Raw genomic sequence first — 19,545 nt, forward strand, 5'->3', positions numbered from 1 at the left:
AGATCAATACTCTCATGAGTGCAAAAGTCTATAAGTCTGGAGATGACATATTCCCTGCCATTATTTGTTCGTAGAATCTTGATGGCTTTCCCTGATTTTTTCTCAACTTGAGCTTTGAAGGTGATACACTTATCAAATGCTTCACTCTTGTGAGCAAGAAAGAAGACCCAAGTGTAGTGTGAAAAGACATCAATAAAGGTGAGAATATAGCGAGCCCTACCAAAAGATGGTACTGGAAATGGGCCAGCTACATCACTATGAACCAATTCAAGAACAACAGTAGCCTTCCAAGACTTCCCCTTGTCATATTTCTCTTTGGGATGCTTGCCTGCTTCACAACCTCGACATACACCCTTTGAATACTTGACTTGAGGTAGACTAGTGACCATATCCTTGCTGCTAAGTTGTTGAAGGTAGCGATAATTGAGATGTCCAAATCTCTCATGCCATAGTTTACTTTGTGAATTTGAATGAGTCAACAAGGCAAGGGAAGTGGACTTAGGCACAAAATGAGAAAAAGAGTAAAGCCTTGTCTCATGATTAGCCTTTCCAACCACCACCATAGAATCATCCTTGAGATTTTTGGTACAACTGTATCAGGAAGGAACTCCACTTTGTTGCCACATCCATAGTGAGTTATTTGGTAGATGGAAAGAAGGTTGGTGCTAAGGTTAGGAACATGTAGAACATCCTTGAAGACACCATTGTCCAATTCAACATTCCCTTTCCCTTCAACTTCCACTTGAGTTTCATTTCCCACATAGATGTAAGGTACATTTGATGGTTTCAAAGAGGAAAAATGCTGCCTTAAAGCACCCATATGATATGTAGCTCCTAAATCAAGAACCCATTCCTCAGCATTGTTTGTACTTGCTACCAAAGCTTGTCCCTTACCTTTTGAAGTGGTTGAAGATCCCTTATCCTTATAGGCATTTGGTACATCAATTTTGTGTTTCCTCATTAGGTTTACTAATTCATCAGTCTGCTTATCCTTACACTTATGTTCATCATGACCATTCTTCTTACAATAGGCACAAGTTTTTTTCTCCCTTTTATTGGAGTTGTTCCTCTTCTGATTATTTTTGGAAAAAGACTTACCTTGTTGTGAGGAAGATTGTTGAGTGGAAGAAGATTGATGTGAGGAAGATTGTTGTTTGGAGGAGGATTGTTGTGTGTCATCTTGTGGCTTAGCCTTTCATTGCTTCTACTTCTTGTTGGAATTTTTACCACTTGAATTCCCTTCATTAGCTACCAAGGCTTTGGTCTTGGAGGATTGGAGAATTCCCATACTAAATTGTCATGTTCTAAGACCAACATTTCTAAAAATTTCTCGAATGAAGGCTTAGTGTAGGCACTACCCATCGTTAATTTGTGAGTATTATAACTAGAAACAAAAGGAGCATATTCAGGTGGAAGATGAGTCATTATATGTTTGATCATCTTTCCATCCTTGATGGGTTCACCACAATCCTTAAGTTGTGCCCTATACATGTCTACTTGGGTAAGATAATCTTTGATGGTGTTGAAATTCCTAGGATCCAACTTGAGAAGTTTGTCCTCAATGGTGTAGGCCATATCTTCATCTACGGTCCCACACAATGCTTCAAGTTTAGCCCAAACTTCTATTGGATTCGTAAGTTTCCTAACATGATATTTGACGGGATCTGAGATATTCTTAAGCAAGGTTCCTAGGGCCATTTCTTATTTGGATTCCCAGTCTTCTTTTCAAGCCTCATTAACATCAGTAGGAGGTTTCTTTGCTGCACCCATTACATAACGCAGCAAACCTTTCTCAACCAATGGTTCCTTCATATTTTCTTTCCAAGTAGCATAATTTTGTGGAGTTAAATTTGAAAAAGAACCCATAAAGCAAGAGCACAATATCAAGGAGACACAAGAACACAATACACAAGCCTATAATCTGATTGCAGATTTGGAAAGTAGATGAAAAAGTATGCATTTTCAAAAAAATGGGACCTGTTTTGAAGTCTAGATGAGCCCATACAGTGTTTGAAATTGCAAAATGCAGGATTAGATAGATATAGTTGCCAAAAAAAGAAATTTCTGACAAATCTGTGCATCGAAACCAAAAAAGAACACCACTCAAGAGTTTAGGAAATTCTACCCAAAATAAAAAAAAATTGCACCTGATTTGGAGTCCGGATTACTGAGATATGGCCTCCCAAAGTTGGATTGTCAAATCAAAATTGAATGTGGAGAGGGGTTTACAGAGGAAAACACTGTTAAATTTGACGTCCAAATGACCATTGTAGCAATTCAAATTGGCCTTTGGATGACGGTTAGACGACCGTCAATTTTAACATAGAGAACCATTAACGTTAGCAAAAAAAACCTCCCAGGGTGACGTGGCAGTGCTGATTTGCTAACTGTGGTTGTACGGATCGACACGTGGCGTACGCATCCGACATGGACGATCATCACTTGCTGACTCGGCTGCATACGTGTTCAGCAACACGTGGCACTCTGCACGTGGAAAGTGCCACGTGGAAGGGTGCTACTGGATTGTCGTTGGCGACTGCATGTGCTGCGTGGCACAGTTTACGGAAGCTGCATGTTGGAGGCTGCTGGGAGTGGGCCAGAATGGAAGAAGCCGTCGGTGGAAGCTTTTATGCTACTGGGGGAATCTTTAACGCCACCAGGGGAATCTTCAATGTTGGGTGCCTGGAAGTCTGGATAGATCTGACAGGGATTTAAGAAAAATCCCACATGCGCAAGGTGGGTGGTCCTTTTGTTATTGAAAAGGAAGAGACCGCAGATGTTATCAAGAAGACAAGTCGCCGATATGGTAAAGGCAGTCGTCAACCATGGATGGTTACGAAGGTCGAAATTTGTAAAATGGTCAATCGGAATGATATTGAGCCAGCCAGAATGTTATGTGAAAAAAATGGAATATTCTGCCAAATATACTCTACGGGGGCCGAGGTTTGACCACCTGGTTCTTGCAAAAAAAAATTTTCTTTGTTGGAAAAAGTGCAAAAAAACGTAGACAGAAAAATATTCCAAAAAATGGTAGATTTGAAAATTAAAATTGCAGATCTAAAAAATTGACCATACTGAATTTGCAAATCGGGCGTTCGAGTGCCGGTTTACAAAATTTTTTTGCCTCAAATTCGACTATAGCCTAGCATAGGCGTATTGATAGTCAAATTTCACTGAATGGACGCTTCGAATGCAATGGCGAGGTCCGTTTTGGCTCTAGACGCTCCCAATGACTGCAGATACTTCGGATTTGAATTGGGTCCCTTCAAGAGATGAAGCGACAAGGTCTCCAGTGGCTATGTGAGAGAATCTTCCTCAGCTCTGATACCATGTAAGAATTTGCCTTATGGAAAAATCATTCAAGATCAAAGAACTCAAGCACAAGCACAGAATAGACCAGAGTATGATCAGAATAACAATATAGTATTCAAATTGATGTACAAGTACACTAGGAGTCCCTGTGTATAAAGGCCTTTGGAATGGTTCTAGAATGTCTAGTAGTCAGCACACTGATAAGTCTTATAACCAAGCACATGTCCACCAGGAGTGGATTATCCTCCATTAAGCACAGGAGTAAGTGCGATGATGAGAGGATAAACCTACAAAGGTGTAGCACAAAAAATAATGTTGTAGACACCATGTGCTTAATTAAGAGTGCAAATAACTATGTTGTCTACATGATAACTTAGTTAATTATGCAAACTCCAGTGTTGTAGACACTATGTGCTGAATTAGAGTTGCTTACTTCATAAAAGTACACAAACTCGTAAGTTTCAACATAATAAATAATAAAATAATGCATTGACATAAGTAAACTTGAGTAAAGTGTAAATAGTGAATACTAATTTACACCAACAGAGGCAATAGAGCCAAAACTATACATTTTCACATACAACTCTATGATATTATGTATATTAAATCTATAAACAATTCAATCATCAAGATGCTACAAATCAATTGTATTCATGCATATTTGAACTAGTCGATGATGTTTTAACCTTTACATAGACAAAATAGATACAAATAAGGAAACAATTATAGTCTCTCACAATATTTGTATTTATCAGGTTCAAATAGCAATGAATGATTTGATCCACTTATCCTAATAACAAATTATTTATAGAAAATAAGAGATAATTATAAAAGATGAAATATATAGTATTATGACTCTAAAAGCTTTAAATAAAATAAAACTCTTACTGATTATGTTATAGACAAAATTGTATTGAAGACACTAATATGCTGATGTTCTACTCAACACAACTTGATCCCAAATAACATAAAAATTTATGCCCAGTAATTCGATATCCACCAGCTTGGTTTAAAATCCAGTCTTTTGCCAATGAAGAAATTTGATGACATATATGCTTCAGAAATATGCAGAGAATTTTTATATAATATGGAGTTGTGTCTTTTGTTTGATTTTACATTCTATATTTATAAACAATGAAGAGGTGCTATGTTCTTCCCAAAACAATGCACTGCTTCATAACAAAAACTAATCAATAACTTCCTTCTAAATATTGTTGAGTAGTTATTCAAAACATAAACTTTCTATAACAACTGGTTATAGATTGGATTATTAAGCAACATAAAGAAAGAATTATGCTGATGCCGACAAACATCCTTGTGAACTATTCATTTCTCACAGACATGTCTGCAACGAATCAGATGCATCCCCTCTGCTCCAGTGAATATCTCCAAATATACTGAACAATTTCAATACCACATCTGGCAGGGCTGGAATTATGCCACTAAACTCTGAAAAGTCTTCCTCATGCACGCGCTCTCTACCATGGTGATACTCTAGACATATCCAATCTTTTTGCGTGCCAAACCTGATTACATCACAAGGTTTCTATCGTTGAGTCTATTTACTGCCGTCAGAATCCATGAATAAATTGATTTTAATTGCCCCTTAACATGGGTGGAATCGTAAACATTGAGTACGTTGTATCTGATTGCCATTTCAATAATTTTTTGCTCAGTGCACACTATCATTCGATCATTGCATCATCATATATCTTATAAACCTTGTGAGATACAGGTAGAGAAGTCTCCATTATTGAGGATACTGGGATTTTCACATGCACAGATCCTTTCCTCTCTGCACCTACAACCAAAAATAAAAAATAAATTAGTATCGAACAAGATTTAAATCTGTTATAAAATTCCTAGTGCTATAGTTCTCTTCTATCATCGGATATCTCAAATAGAATATAAATGCAGGCTCTCTTCATCCATTAATTGCGACCAGTGAATACATGCGATGTTGTATACACAATTGCATGGGTCAGGGTATGATCACTTTAGGATGATGCATGTGATACACGCAAACACATGCCACTATTTCTCCTTTGAATACTAATGGACATAATCATGCTTACAATCCACAGACTGGGAGAAATACAAGATTCTGGAGCTGCCTCTGATCGTGCTACACCTTTTGTTCAGAATGATCCACTTCAAGATGATCTCTGCTTACATCTACTGCCCGATTCCAAAATTCTGATTGTGAAGATACAACTACACAGGAATACACTGGAATAAAAATTGCTGACAGCCTCTTTGAGGTAAATCTGTAAATACTGTTATAATCCTGATGAATTCATCCATCATCAATGTGCTGAAGGGCCAATAAATTGAAAATGAGTTCAAAATCTTCCATACTTCATGAAGTTTTGCTTGCTCCTTAAAATAATACATACTGAAATGCTGTTATGCGTATAGGTCTACCTTGTACTTTATATAAATTCTATTACAATCTGTATGTTGCTGTACAGTTCAGATTGAACCCTCAAACACTATATATCTTGTACATATCTGTTCCCACTTTCTTATCCAATTGGATTGAGTGAATGATTGGATAAAATGTTTTGAATGGAGGCTATAATTTGCAAAAATTTCAAGGCTCCATCGAGATGGACGTCAAGAATGCTTTCTTGAATGGTGATCTCTAAGAAAAGGTATATGTGACGCAACCTCTTGGTTTCAAGGTTATTGGTAAAGAACTTAAGGTTCTCATATTAATGAAAGTTGTTTATGGCTTGAAGTAGGCCCCTCGAGCATGGTATATGAAAATTGATAAGTAGCTCAGTGATCAAGGCTTCCAGAAGAGTTCTCTAGACTCAAATTTGTACTTCAAGACTACTGGCAATGACATCATCCTTCCGGTTATTTATGTGGATGATTTGATCATCACTGGTAGTTCGATATCTTTGATTAAGGGAATTAAATAGAATTTATGCCAATCTTTTGATATGACTGACCTTGGGCTCATGAACTATTGCCGAGGGGTTGAGGTTTGACAATAGTCTTCGGATATATTCATCTCTCAATCCAAATATGCCAGGGCTCTGCTAGACAAATTCCATATGCACAATTGCAAGTTTGCATCTACACACATGTAGAAAGATCTCAAGTTATCAGCCAAATATGATTCTCCTCCCATTGATGATACTACATAGAGGCAACTTGTAGGCAACCTCATCTACCTCTTTGCTACTAAGCTTGATATTAGCTTCTTAGTCAGCTACATCTCATGTTTTATGACAACTCTTAAGGCTGATCATTGGATGGCAGTAGAGCATGTGCTTCATTATGTGAAGGGCGCTACAGATTTTGGATTTATTTACTCTCAAAGTTCTAATCCTAGACTTAGTGGTTTTACAAATGCAGATTGGATAGGCTTTGTTGACGATAAAAAGTCAACTTCCAGATGTGTTCAGTTTGGGATTTGGTGCCATCACATGGACTAGTAAGAAGAAATAGGCAATTTCTCTCTCCTCTATGGAGGCCGAATACAAAGGGACAATCAAGGCAGGTTGTGAAGCTGTTTGGCTTCGTTGGATGCTTGGGGATATGCAGATGTCACCAGTAGGACCGACCACTTTGTTTGTTGATAATGAAGGCGTTATCAAATTAGCATGGAATCTAGTCTTCCATGTACGAACTAAGCATGTGGATGTTCATTGTCACTGCATACAACAACTGATTGAAGACGAGACAATAGACTTGCAGTACGTTCCTACCATGGATCAGATTGCAGACATTCTCACCAAGCCTCTTGGTCCTGATATGTTTGTTAAATTCAGAAGACAACTTGGTGTTGTGGATAGATTAACCATTAAGGGAGGGTATTACAAGAATCAATAAGCTTCTATTATTAGTTAATGGTTATCTATTTGTAATCTATTGTAAATATTAGAATGTTTCTAATATTACTAAGTCTATAGTTATTTGTTAGCTTTCTTTACCTTTCTTTTAGTTAGAATAGAATGTTTCTATTCTTTACAATTGTTTCCCAAGGAAATATCGTTTTATTCTCTTGTATATATTGACCTCTCAGTCTCTGTTAATATCAAACAAGTATTTTACCAATTACTTCTTAATATAATATATTTATTAAATTATAAATATATTAAATATTATATAAAATACAATACTTAATAGATTTATAAAATTATATATCATTAAATAAACCTAAATAATATATATATATTAAATTATAAATATATTAAATATTATATATAATTCAATATTTAATATATTTATAATATAAACATTAATTAAAATTTAATTTAAAAACAAAACAAATAAAATAAAAAACAAAAGTTAAACTCACCTTATACCCCGCCTCACCTTTATTAAGGTGGGTGGTGGTATGTCCTTGCACACCACCCAAAATAGGGGCCGTGGGACCACCGTAGTGGACTGCGGTCCACTTCCACTTCGGTGGAATTTTATTATTATTGTTAAAAATGCACTATGTTGAAATCCACGCACGCAACGCGTGAATGGATGATTAGGGAGGTGTGGGGCCCGTGCAGGCACCCCATCCTCTATATAATATATATATTTTAATATTAAATCTCATTCCTTGAGAATCGCATATGAGGTATATCTATATGTCTATATATATTTATTTAGAACATGTACTTAATAGGATGTGTATATATTTTAACAATTACTTTTACTGAATTATAGGATGGATGGATCATATCAAAAGGTACTTCATTATTTTCTAAATATAGGTTGTATGTACGGGTTACATGTTTGAGTCCCATTAATTTACACCTTTCACATTTTCCATTAGTTGTTTGTTTGACTTTTTGTCATAATCTATATTATAGGACAATTTTGGTGTTAATTTAGGAGATTACTTAAAGCTCTCTGTAATTTGTTTTTACAGGGAAATTATTTCTTTCCCATACAAAAACTAGAGGCCTGTATGTCTCTAATGGGTATTTTCACATGTATATGTATTTTTTTGTCTTTTTGCATTTGATGCATCTTACTAATTTACTAACCCATTTTTTTCCGAACTAGTGGATTTTGTAGCTAGGATATGAAATATTCTAATGCACTATTTGAAATACTTCCAGCATTACTATTGAATTTAAATATTTGATTTGAAGGAGATGTATAATCTATTTTTCAACCTGAATTGAAGCTTGTTGGATTTAAGAGATGAACATTTTTTCAAACTTTTATCCATCCAAATTCAACTTCTTAATACACATTCATACATGATATCAAAATAAGAACTCTACCATTCACTAAACTTTAAACAACATATAATCTATCATTCATTTACATATCAGAATTTACTTATGATTTTGATATTAAACATCTACATTTGTTTGAACAATTGAAAACATGTTGCAATCAATCTTTCCTGAATACTACTTTTTGATTCAATACGAATTACACAATGAAATTCGAAGAACCATTCACAATGAAATTCATGTACAAAATTGATTTTACACTACACTTTTACAATCTTAAATTCAAATCATTTGATCCAATTTCAAACTTGCAACTATATAATTCGACAAGGAAGGACTACAAATGAATTTCTTAATACGATAACTCTCAATTTTATGATCTTTCTTCTCATAAACACCAACATAATAACAATCTTCCAAAGCTTTTTCTTCAACAAATATCCTCATGAAAACTTGAAAGAAACAAAAAATGCAACCATGGAGAACTCACCTCCCAACCTAGGTCTCTATAAGACCAGCCACTGAGCTTGGAGAACCAAGACCAACTGGGTAACATACAAGCACAAACTCACAAACAACATTTACAAAATACAACATTGAACTCCCATTTTGAGCTTAACAATGGGTTACCATTGCAACCCATGAAGAAGGGTGAAGGGTTGCCTAAACCACGAGGGGAGACCAAATACATAAGTCAAAATGCCTTCACAAGGCTTTAAATTCATATACCATTACTCACAGAGATTCTTCCCTAATCACCTTTAAGTGCAAAACATTGTATTGGCACATGAAGCCCATACTTCATGCTTATCCCCCTTCCTTCCAGGGAAGAGACTCTGCAATCAGGGAAAGGCGCAACTAACCCCTTCATCCTAAGGCCACTGCTTCCCTCCCAAGGGTGAGTGATGTCCTTCCACACCCATAAACATCATGCTATCAAAATTTAAATAAAGAGAAGGCAATACAATTCATCCACACCGAAAACCACAAACATGGACAATTTACAATACACATGCATCTACAACAAATTCATACAACATTTGCAAAGGAAAATAATACTATGCATAATTCTCAGCCATGGCAAAATCACCAACCTTCCTCCAAGCTATGGCAAATGAACAACTTGAGAAGAGCCTTTTATCCTTTCTTGCTTGACAATGTCCAAAACCAATAGATCTCTAAAACTAGAGAGTGGGTGAACAACCACTCTATTTTCAAATTCCCCTTCAAAAGGCCTCTAAACTCCTACTTCCCCTCTCATCATAAATGAGAGAAGCGTCTTTTACTCCACCTAAGTCTCCCTACTTGATTGAAACTCCAACTAAGTGAAGATAAGATAGTAAGTTGGTTATGCCTTCTTCAATTTTCGCAACACTTGGAAAATCTGATTTTGAAAGGGTCATAAAAGTGATTTAAACATAAGTCAAAATTAAAGCCTTAACATATAGTACTAACATGTAGGTAAGTTAATTTCACTAAAAGAACACTCTAGGACTCTCATAAAGCCCTCTAAAGTCACCCTAAACTTAGAGTTCTAATTTCATCAAATTGAAGCCTTCACATGACAACACTATGCAATTGGATTGAGCTTAGGCATTTCTAGTTGGTTTAAAGAAAGGTTAGGTGTTTTTTGCCAATATCTTAATTTGATTTATCACTATACACATAACATAACAAGTGTCAAGTGACACTAAAAAATATAATTTACATTACGAGTGACAAATCAATTTTCACAAAATGAATTTAATCTAGAACACTCATTCACATTACGTTTATGAAACAAAACACTTAACAACAAGGTTCAAATCTTTTCATTAGATTGAACCTTGGCATTCACAGTTTGCACAAAGGTTCAGCCTTGGTTCTCCGGTTTTACCATAGTTATTTTTTTTGTATGCTCAAATTGCGTATCAGTAGTCCAAGATAAAATAACACAGACACACACACACACACGCACACACACACACACACATCAAATCTACATTCATAACCGAATCACATTATTAACCATTTCTCAATCCAGTTTCCAAATAACATTTCTATGTATAAAACAATGTGCATAAATAATACTTACATAATCAAACTAAACATGATATAACCATTTACACCATTACTTAACTTTCAAATATAACCCATCTAACAGTTGCATTTATGACACGATTCCATATCCATCAATAGAATAAACAACCAAGTATATGAATATAACTAATCATCAAGCATCATCAATAAGTCCTAATCATCATAAAAAAAACATCACATAGTATCAAATAGTCTGAACCACAGTCCACACAAGTCTAAAGTATAATAAGATCTCAAAACATAAAGTATCCAATATGCAAATAAACCGCTATGCTATGATGGGTCGAGGTGAGGCCTCACAAAGGGTTTGGAAGATTATTTTTCTCCTCTCAGCAAAATACAAGTGAGGAATTGAGAAATGAAATTAATTTGGGCTATTTTTGGCCTTTAAATGCTGTTATAAAACTACGATCGGGTTTTTAACAAAAACTCATTGAGTTTCTTAGAAAAATTCGGTGAGTACTGTACCAGTTTTTACCAAAAATTTGGAGAGTTTTTGGTGTCAGTAAAAGTCTTAAATACTTGCCAGGCCAGAAAATATCTTGCAACACTAAGTATTGAAGATTTCTGTCACTGCTGTACTTGACAATCACATTGTTTCATCATTGAGAGCTTTAATTTGCAAATTCATTTGAAAGTAAAAACGTAATGGATGCCAAAGGAGGGCACTGTTGTTTGCCTTAATGAGCATTGCAATTTTGGACTCTCAAAATAACTTTCCCTCCAAAAATGAAAATAAATTAAAACACTTTTTGGTAATAAATATAAGCCATAAATGTCACAAAAGGGCGGTTAGTAATGCAACAATAAGTTGGACCCACATATAGCTATAATTGTGCCCCAAAAGGTGATCAAGGCTGTCAAAGTTTTGAAAGGGACAGGGCAGAAAGGATGCAATCAACGCCAGAGTGATTACCTCCACTAAATGGATATGTTCAATCATAGTTGGCATAATCGCCGATTAATCGGCAGTTAGCAACTAATTTCCGTTTTTTTCCAGCACAAGTAAAACTCAGAAAAAAGTGCGACTTGTCAATTTAAAAAACTCGCCTATTTTTCTTGGTTTAATGGCAGATTAATCGCTGAGTTTTTAAGAAAAATTCAGCGAGTATTTACCAACGACTCGGCCGCATGACAGACAGCGGCATTAAAGGCAAAAAAAGTTTTTTTTTGTTCACCACTTTCATTTTCAGCATTTGAAGGCCAAAAAAGGTGAAACTTTGCTTGTTTCTTTTGTGTTCTCTTTAATTAACTCATTACGTGCATCTTCTCATTGAATTTTGCAAAAAAATGTATTTTTATTTAAATTCAAGTGGTTTTTTAGGTTCCGAAGTTCTTTAGAAACTGGCTAATTTTTTCCCAGATAAACTTATGGGGGCTTGGCTAGTTGTTGCTGAGATTGAGTTTTCGAACTATGTGTTCAACATCAAAATCTCAGTATAGAGGGTATGGAGTGCCTTTTGACTATTGATGAGGCCAAAAGATTGTTCTATGAACATTCTGAAACTTGCTGTTGGTGAAGAAAAAGGAAGGAGAGCAAGTGCACTTGGATAGTGCAGCACAACGAATCCCAATCCCAGGCAACAATCAGGGATTAGCAAAATATTTGCTGCTGCGTCCAAGGCTCTGAATGGACTTTTGTCAAGACTGGCCACCTCAAGAACTCTTTCCAACCACAAAATATTTAATATTTAGTTTGTTACCATGTTTTTAGTATGGCTGGGCTGCAGGGATGTCTGGCAAATCTTTGGAAGGCTGGGGAATTTCAGGTGTCCCCTCACCAACCCAAGGATGGCCAGGTGGCCCCTGCCGATCCCTTTTTCTTTTTAGGTGTACCAAGGATGTTTCACATTCTTTACACAGTTCGGGACAGCTTCATGGATGTTTCCTATTGCCCATGCATCCCTTAAATGTCTTAGGTATGGGAACAATAGGATTTGCCTAGGCAATTCATCCTCATAGAATATAGCTTCGATTTCAGTATTGGATAATACTTGCTGATCTTGAGGTTCTCTAAAGCATAGATGGAAAAGTTGCCGATTACTCGGTGAGTTTTTAAACACTCGCCGAGTATTTTGGTATGGTGAGTAAATCGCCCAAAAACTTGCCCAGGGAAAAACTCGGCTACAGTCCAAAAACTTGCCGATTAATTGGCAAGTTTTAACAAAAAATTCGGCGACTTTTCGTTTAAAACTCGTGGTTCAGGAAACCCACGCCCAGTGACGGCTAAATAGGTTAAAATTCATTGTTTTTTGCATTGTTTCTTTCATTTGTGTGGAGGAAAGAAGGTTTTAACTGATTGCAAGTGATTCAAGGCAGATTTGAGTGGATTTTAGAGGATTCCAATTGGATCTAGAAGAGAAATTTCTTTCCAAGTATGTTCATCTTATCATTGTTTGAAAACTTTTTATAGTTTTAAGCAAAGTTTCTATTGTTTTTGTTATTGTTTGTAAATGATTTCAAATCATTTAAAATCATTTTAACTCTATGCTTGAACTTTGAATCATTTGAAAGTTGAAACCCTAGTTGTTCTAGACTTCTAGCTTCTAAGTTCTAAGTTGAGTAAGTTCTAACTTTGTTTATTCATTTTCTATAAATTTATATGTAGGGCAGCAGTCAAGCATTAAGAAAACATGACAAACCCGCAAGAAGAGTGGCCACAAACACCATGCCCATCTGGATATATAGGAACTCGGCCTAAAAATGAAAGAGATAAGGCATGGCGGTATGCCTATGAAGCTCCAAATGATGTTGGGAAGGTGATATGCATTCCATGTGAGAGAATTATTTCTGATGCATAAACCGGTCAAATACCACCTTGTAGGCATAAAGAAACATGACTCAAATTCTTGTCTCAAGGTAACTGATGAAGAAAAAAGATTCATCAATGCCCTACTTGCAGCTATTGAAGAGAAAAAATTGAATAGGGAGAGGGCGAAATTAGCTATGAGGGCAGCCATAGCTGAATCTGAAGGAGCTCCTTTTGATATACAAGAAGAAGAAGAAGCACTTGAGAACATACCAAGATCTCTTCGTGGCCCATGGATCCGCAAACAAAATATCTCTTTTACTGGTTCCACTTCTTCTACATCTCCTACTTCTTCATCACCATCCACATCAGGGATAGGGGGTTATTTTGTGCCCACGAACACATCTGGAGCACAACCATCATTAGAAGGCACTACATGGTTGAAGGAGGTGCATGAGCAAACTGATATTGTAGCATTTGATTTTTGGTTTTTCAACAATATCCCAATGAATGCAGCTGATAGTCCCTATTGGGTCAATATGGTGAATGCAATGAGAATATCAGGCAAAGGGTACAAGCCGCCTAATCGCAAGGATATGAGTGGAAGGTTAGTATTTTACTATTTAGTTATTGTAAATAATTGTGATTCACTTAGTTCATTGTTATATTTTAAATCTTAATTGTTATAACTTATTTCCTATTTTTGACTAACACTTTATTTAATATTACACCAAAATTTTGTAGGTTGCTTGACAAAGTGGTTGGTAGGGCAACAATATTGATAGAAGACCAAAAGAAAGAGTGGAAGAAGTATGGCTGCACCATTTTATCTGATGGGTGGACAGATGCAGAAGTAGAACCATCATTAATTTCTTGGTTGCTTGCAAAGATGATGTGGTGTTTTGGAAATTTGTTGACGCCTCCAACAAAGTGAAAAATGCAGCCACATTGGCTTTAATGTTGGAGAATGTTGTCATAGAGGTGGGAATAGAGAATGTGGTGCAAATAATCACAGATAATGCAGCAGCAGGTAAATTTAATTTTTTATGTTCAAATCAACATGAATCATGAATGTAATGCTATGGTACTCAATTTAGATTTGATGTAATTTGTAAATACTAAATATGGAAAGTTTGTATTTGTAACTAATTATTGATTTTTTGCTAATCTTTTAGGTAGAATCCTCCAAGAGAGGCATCCCACACTTTTTTGGTCACCTTGTGCAACACATGTCCTTGACCTTCTTTTGGAGGACATAGGAAAACTTGATTGGGCGAGTCCAGTTGTGGGAGATGCTAGGCGGGTCACCAAATATATCTATAATCACCCATGGGTTCTCAGTTTGATGAGAAAGGCCACTAAGGGCAAAGATTTGATGAGACCTGCTATGACAAGGTTTGCCACGGTCTTCTTGACGTTGCAAAGTATTCTTGACCACATATTGGCTTTGAAACAAATGTTTGTGTGTGCTGATTGGATTGCTTCACCTTATTCAAAGAAGCCCGAAGGAGAGGCTGTGGCACGGATAGTCTTTGATGATATTTTTTTTGCAAAGGCTAAGGAGATTGTGGAGGTAACTTCAACTTCAAGAATCAAAACATTATATTTTTAGTTTATTCAAGTTTCATTATTATTTCATAACTTACTATGTAATTAACTAATTTGTATTTTTCAATTTCAAATGTAGATGTCTCTGCCCCTGGTTCTAGTCTTGCGCATATGTGATGGGCAGCAATCCCCAATGGGAGGTCTTTATGAGGCCATGGATAGGGCGAAATAGGTTATTAAAAGTTACTATCATGGGGATAGTCTCAGATTTGACCCCATTTGGGAAATAATTGATAGGAGGTGGAACAATATGCTCCACCAACCCATTCATGTAGCAGGCTAGTTCCTCAACCCGAAATTCAGGTACTATGATTGTCCTTGAAGTTGGGATTTTACTAAGACTTTATTTTACTCTACTTTTTAAGGTTGTGTAGTAAGACTTGATATCATTTTCTATTTGTTTTAGGGCTAATGATTCCTACTCAAAGTCTAATGGAGAGGTCATGGAAGGTCTCTCTAAACGCATTGAGAGAATGATATCCAGTGAAGCGAAGAGAGACCTTATTGTGACCGAACAACACATCTATGTGGAATCGAGGGGTCCTTTGTTCTCTTCTATGCTAGCAAAGAGAGCAAGATCTACTCAAGCACCAGGTAAAGCGTCAAACTTTAAAACTTTTGCTAATTGACAAGTTGTGCTTTTGATTATCTTTTTTTATTGCTTTATAACTTTTTATATTTTGTTTTGCAGATTCTTGGTGGGCAAGTTGGGGTGGCAATACCCCCAATTTAAAGAAATTTGCTCTCAGAGTCCTATCCCAACCTTGTAGCTCATCCCATTGTGAGCACAATTGGAGCTTATTTGAGTCCATCCACACAAAGAAAAGAAACAAAATGACTCAAAAACGGCTTAATGACCTTGTTTATGTGCATTATAATCTTAAGTTGCGCATAAAAAAGGCACAAATCTCAGAACTACTTGGTCCACTTGTCCACTTGATCTAGATGAGATAGATCCTTATTTTGATTGGACAGCACAGGAGCCAGTTCCACTGTTTACACCGGATGAGATCGCTGATTTGGAGAGGCAAGCCATGGAGGGGGATGCTGAAACTGATTTTCAGTTCACAATGGATGACATTGAGATGAGGATGAGGAGAATGATGATTCAGGCTTAGAGGATGAGGCATGACCATTAGGAGGAGATGCATCCTCTTCCAGGACCTCGAGCCAGTCGAGCGAGGGGGCACAGTCACAGAGTTCACAATCACGCAGCTCACGCCCTATCTCAGTGCGGGGTATTCTTCTAGGACTAGACCCCCTCGCTTTCCTGCTAGTGCGAGTGGAAAGAGGAAGATGTGATTGTATTGATCATTGATGTATTTAGACTTTTAGTATTTACTTCTAGTTTGACAGATTGAAAATATTTACTATTTTGCTTCCTGCCATGAGCATTCCGCATGAGAATGCAATTTTGTACACACTATGCATTTATATATATCTAAACTATGCTTGTTTCTTTTGTATTGTCTTTAATTAACTTATTAGATGCATCTTCTCATTAAATTTTGCAAAATAAATGTATTTTTAATTAAATTTCAGCAGTTCTTCAGGTTCCCGAGTTTTTTCCGAGTTTTTTTAAAAAATTGTCGAGTTTATCCTGATTAAACTTTTGGGGGGCTTGGCTAGTTTTCCAACTATGCTTTGAAGTATGTTTTCTTCAAATAAGTGATTAGTCACAATCCTAGAGCTTCAAAAGAAATTAGGGATGGATTTCCTTTGGTTTCTCGAAACACCCCCAAAGCTCTAGCATAGCAATAGTTCCTTTTGAAGGCATCAAAATCAAACCTTAGACAATCCATGCTGGAGTGCTCCAATTTTTCTAACCTTATTACTAGGGTTTGCTATGGGATATTTTGTTCTTGTTTTAGAGATTTATATATTAAATCTATTGAGGTTCCCGAGTTTTTCCTGAGTTTTTTTTTTAGATTGCCGAGTTTTTCCCGATTAAACTTTTGGGGGGCTTGGCTAGTTTTCCAACTATGCTCTGAAGTATGTTAAGTGATTAGTCACAATCCTAGAGCTTCAAAAGAAATTAGGGATGGATTTCCTTTGGTTTCTCGAAACACCCCCAAAGCTCTGGCATAGCAACAGTTCCTTTTGAAGGCATCAAAATCAAACCTTAGACAATCCATGCTGGAGTGCTCCAATTTTTCTAACCTTATTACTAGGGTTTGCTATGGGATATTTTGTTCTTGTTTTAGAGATTTATATATTAAATCTATTTAATCTGTGACTTCTATGAAACATTAATGAATAGACTTGTAAGTGTTACATTTTTTCTCCCTTTAACCTTTACATTCAAGATGTACATCTCAATGAAATTTGTGCATTCTGTTGTACATAAGGATGGTAAAGACAACTACTAAATGTGTCAACCTTGCTTATATGAATTTTGCATTGTTTTTAATGTTTTCAGGCAGAAGTAATGTCATCTGTAGAGCATCTCTTGTCTTCTGTTAGTGTACAGGTATCTCCAAAAATTGATTTCTCCTTTGATTCCTTTTGTTTTCTTTAATTGTATTGATTTGTTTTGGTAGGCTTTTAATCTTTGTAATCTTTGTGAATCTCTCCTGTCTCTGTTTTTTTGGACATGGCAGAAATTACTATTTATTGATACTGCTGAGAATGTACATGATGTTTTGCGGCCACATTGGTCGCTAGCTACGGAAGGACGAGGGCGTGTAGTCCAGGCACAACCAGACATGTTGGAGATAATTCCGCCAGGTACTTCAAAAGGGGCTGGAGTGCAGATGCTGCTTGATCATCTTGGAGTAAATAGTGATGAGGTTTGCATTCTTTTCTTAATGTGGTTTTTGTTATATCTTTGTTTAGTCTCCTATAATTTCTGGATGAGCCTATTTTTTTGTTTAATTCCTGCTGCTCAGGTGATGGCCATTGGGGATGGTGAAAATGATGTGGAGATGCTTGATCTGGTTGGTTGGGGAGTTGTGATGGCTAACGGCTCAGAAAAAGCAAAAGCTGTAGCAAATGCAATTGTAACTAGTAATGACGAGGATGGTGTAGCTGATGCTATCTATCGCTATGCATTGTGATAGCTAACTATCTTGTGATTGCTTTGACTGAATGAATGATTTAAGCTATTGAAGAAGGTAGATTAATTATTTGTGTATGCCTTTTACTTACCAAATTGTCCAGTTTTGGGAACCACTACCTGAAGTACTTGAATGCCAACTCCCAGATTCTTCAATGACTTTTCTATTCCCCTTATCCCTCAATCTTTGTAATGCGTATTTCATTTTTCACCTGCTAAAGGTACAGCAATGAGTTTTGATACCTCCCATTTACTCTTTACTCAATTGATATTTTTCCATAAGCTCAAGAATGCTGAGCAGTGAAATTTGAGGGTGGCATGTATAACTGTCAGTTCAGTGTGCCAAAAATAAAAAATAAAGAACCTTGTAGAACTTCCTAGGAGGATAGCTATGAATACATGGGCAAGGAACCAAAGTAATATTGGAAAAAATCATTATTTGTTTTGTTCAAATGCTGTTCTGGAAATAGTAAATGCTGTATGTCAGTATGTTCTTCCAATCACAGGATAAACTAAGGATGCATAGGCAGAGGACCCAAAGTAATATTGGGAAAACTATTTATTTGTTGTTGGAACGCTGCTCTGGAACTACTGCATGACTCAAACAAAGGCAACAGTTATGCCAAACCAATTCATGGATGAGACTGCACACTTGTCTGTGATCAACATTAAGGAAAGCTCTCAATAGATGCTGAAAAGGAGAGCAAATGAACAAACATCTGCATTTATGATGGAAAATGTCAAAGACATGGAAGAGAGATATGGATGCATAATAAGACAATATCAAATATGAAATGTAATGTTGGATTCAATTCCAATAATATGGCTTTCAGAATCCCCAGCATTAGAGGAAGGAATTATGGGAGACTTTGCCCGTGGGCTGAATGGTAACAAGCTCTCTGTTTCTGGCTGTCAAGGCTCAATGCCTTCTAATAACCTTAATTTTTATAAATCAGGACACAAATGTTACTTTTGTTGAGCATTGCCAGACAACATCCCTGATTCATTGCCTACAAAGCTGCAGGTAAACACATTAATTGGGTTTTTCAGTCACCAAAATTGCGTACTTCAATCCAAATTTATGCAAGGAAAAGGCACAGATATATATGTGACCATATACTTTGACAAATGTAAATGTTTTTTAATACATTAGTGCAGAAAATACCTTGAAATGAAAATGTTAACAATAATAGTAAATAGATGATTTTGCAATGGCTCCTCCCTGTGCTTTTGAAATTTCGCCTCCCGCTCATTGTTCGGCTCCTGCTCACTGTTCTTGCAATGGTGTGAGGGAGGTTCGTGGTGTGGTGGCTGCCTCTGCTGCGGTCCGGCTCCCTACAGCAAATGCTGTTACGGCTTCCTCTGTCCAGGTTCTTGGGCCCCCTCCTGTTGTGGTTGCCGCTGGATCTAATACTGCTGTTCCTGCTGTGGATGCCTTTCATGTTGTTTCTCAAGTGGTTGGGGGACAATCTGCTATCTCTTAGCTCCTGCCCGTGCTTTTGAAATTTCGCCTCCCACTCACTGTTCAGCTCCTACTCACTGTTCCT

At 36.6% G+C, this 19,545-nt stretch overlaps 2 protein-coding genes across 8 annotated transcripts in view; both read left to right on the forward strand.

The window, feature by feature from the left end:
• LOC149552381 (endoribonuclease YBEY, chloroplastic-like) overlaps positions 1-18,451 on the forward strand; it is a 108,611-nt gene extending 90,160 nt beyond the window's left edge. For 4 of the 6 annotated variants that reach the window (XM_089787921.1, XM_089787922.1, XM_089787920.1 and 1 more), the window contains 3 exons: positions 17,363-17,413; positions 17,544-17,732; positions 17,832-18,451. In XM_089787921.1, coding sequence (XP_089644047.1) covers positions 17,363-17,413; positions 17,544-17,732; positions 17,832-17,999 — 408 coding nt within the window. In that variant the 3' untranslated portion in view covers positions 18,000-18,451. Of the gene's footprint in view, positions 1-5,396; positions 5,534-17,362; positions 17,414-17,543; positions 17,733-17,831 lie in introns of those variants that run through there. The other 2 variants (XR_016352918.1, XM_089787924.1) reach the window with 2 other exon arrangements.
• On the forward strand, positions 13,036-16,402 carry LOC149552382 (uncharacterized). Of its 2 annotated transcripts, XM_089789785.1 has the most exons (6): positions 13,036-13,942; positions 14,080-14,365; positions 14,511-14,908; positions 15,023-15,246; positions 15,350-15,537; positions 15,635-16,402. In XM_089789785.1, the coding sequence occupies exons 2-4, from the start codon at positions 14,293-14,295 to the stop codon at positions 15,113-15,115; spliced, it is 564 nt and encodes a 187-aa protein (XP_089645911.1). In that variant the 5' UTR covers positions 13,036-13,942; positions 14,080-14,292; the 3' UTR covers positions 15,116-15,246; positions 15,350-15,537; positions 15,635-16,402. The 2 variants fall into 2 exon arrangements, with proteins under 2 accessions (XP_089645911.1, XP_089645910.1); XM_089789784.1 differs by lacking the exons at positions 14,511-14,908; positions 15,023-15,246; positions 15,350-15,537; positions 15,635-16,402 and having other exon boundaries at positions 13,039-13,942; positions 14,080-14,292.
• Positions 18,452-19,545: the final 1,094 nt, after the last annotated feature.

Source organism: Cupressus sempervirens, chromosome 6 (genome assembly GCF_028749045.1).
Source record: "Cupressus sempervirens isolate cs-2001-9-10 chromosome 6, ASM2874904v1, whole genome shotgun sequence".
NCBI classification, from domain to species: Eukaryota; Viridiplantae; Streptophyta; class Pinopsida; order Cupressales; family Cupressaceae; genus Cupressus; species Cupressus sempervirens.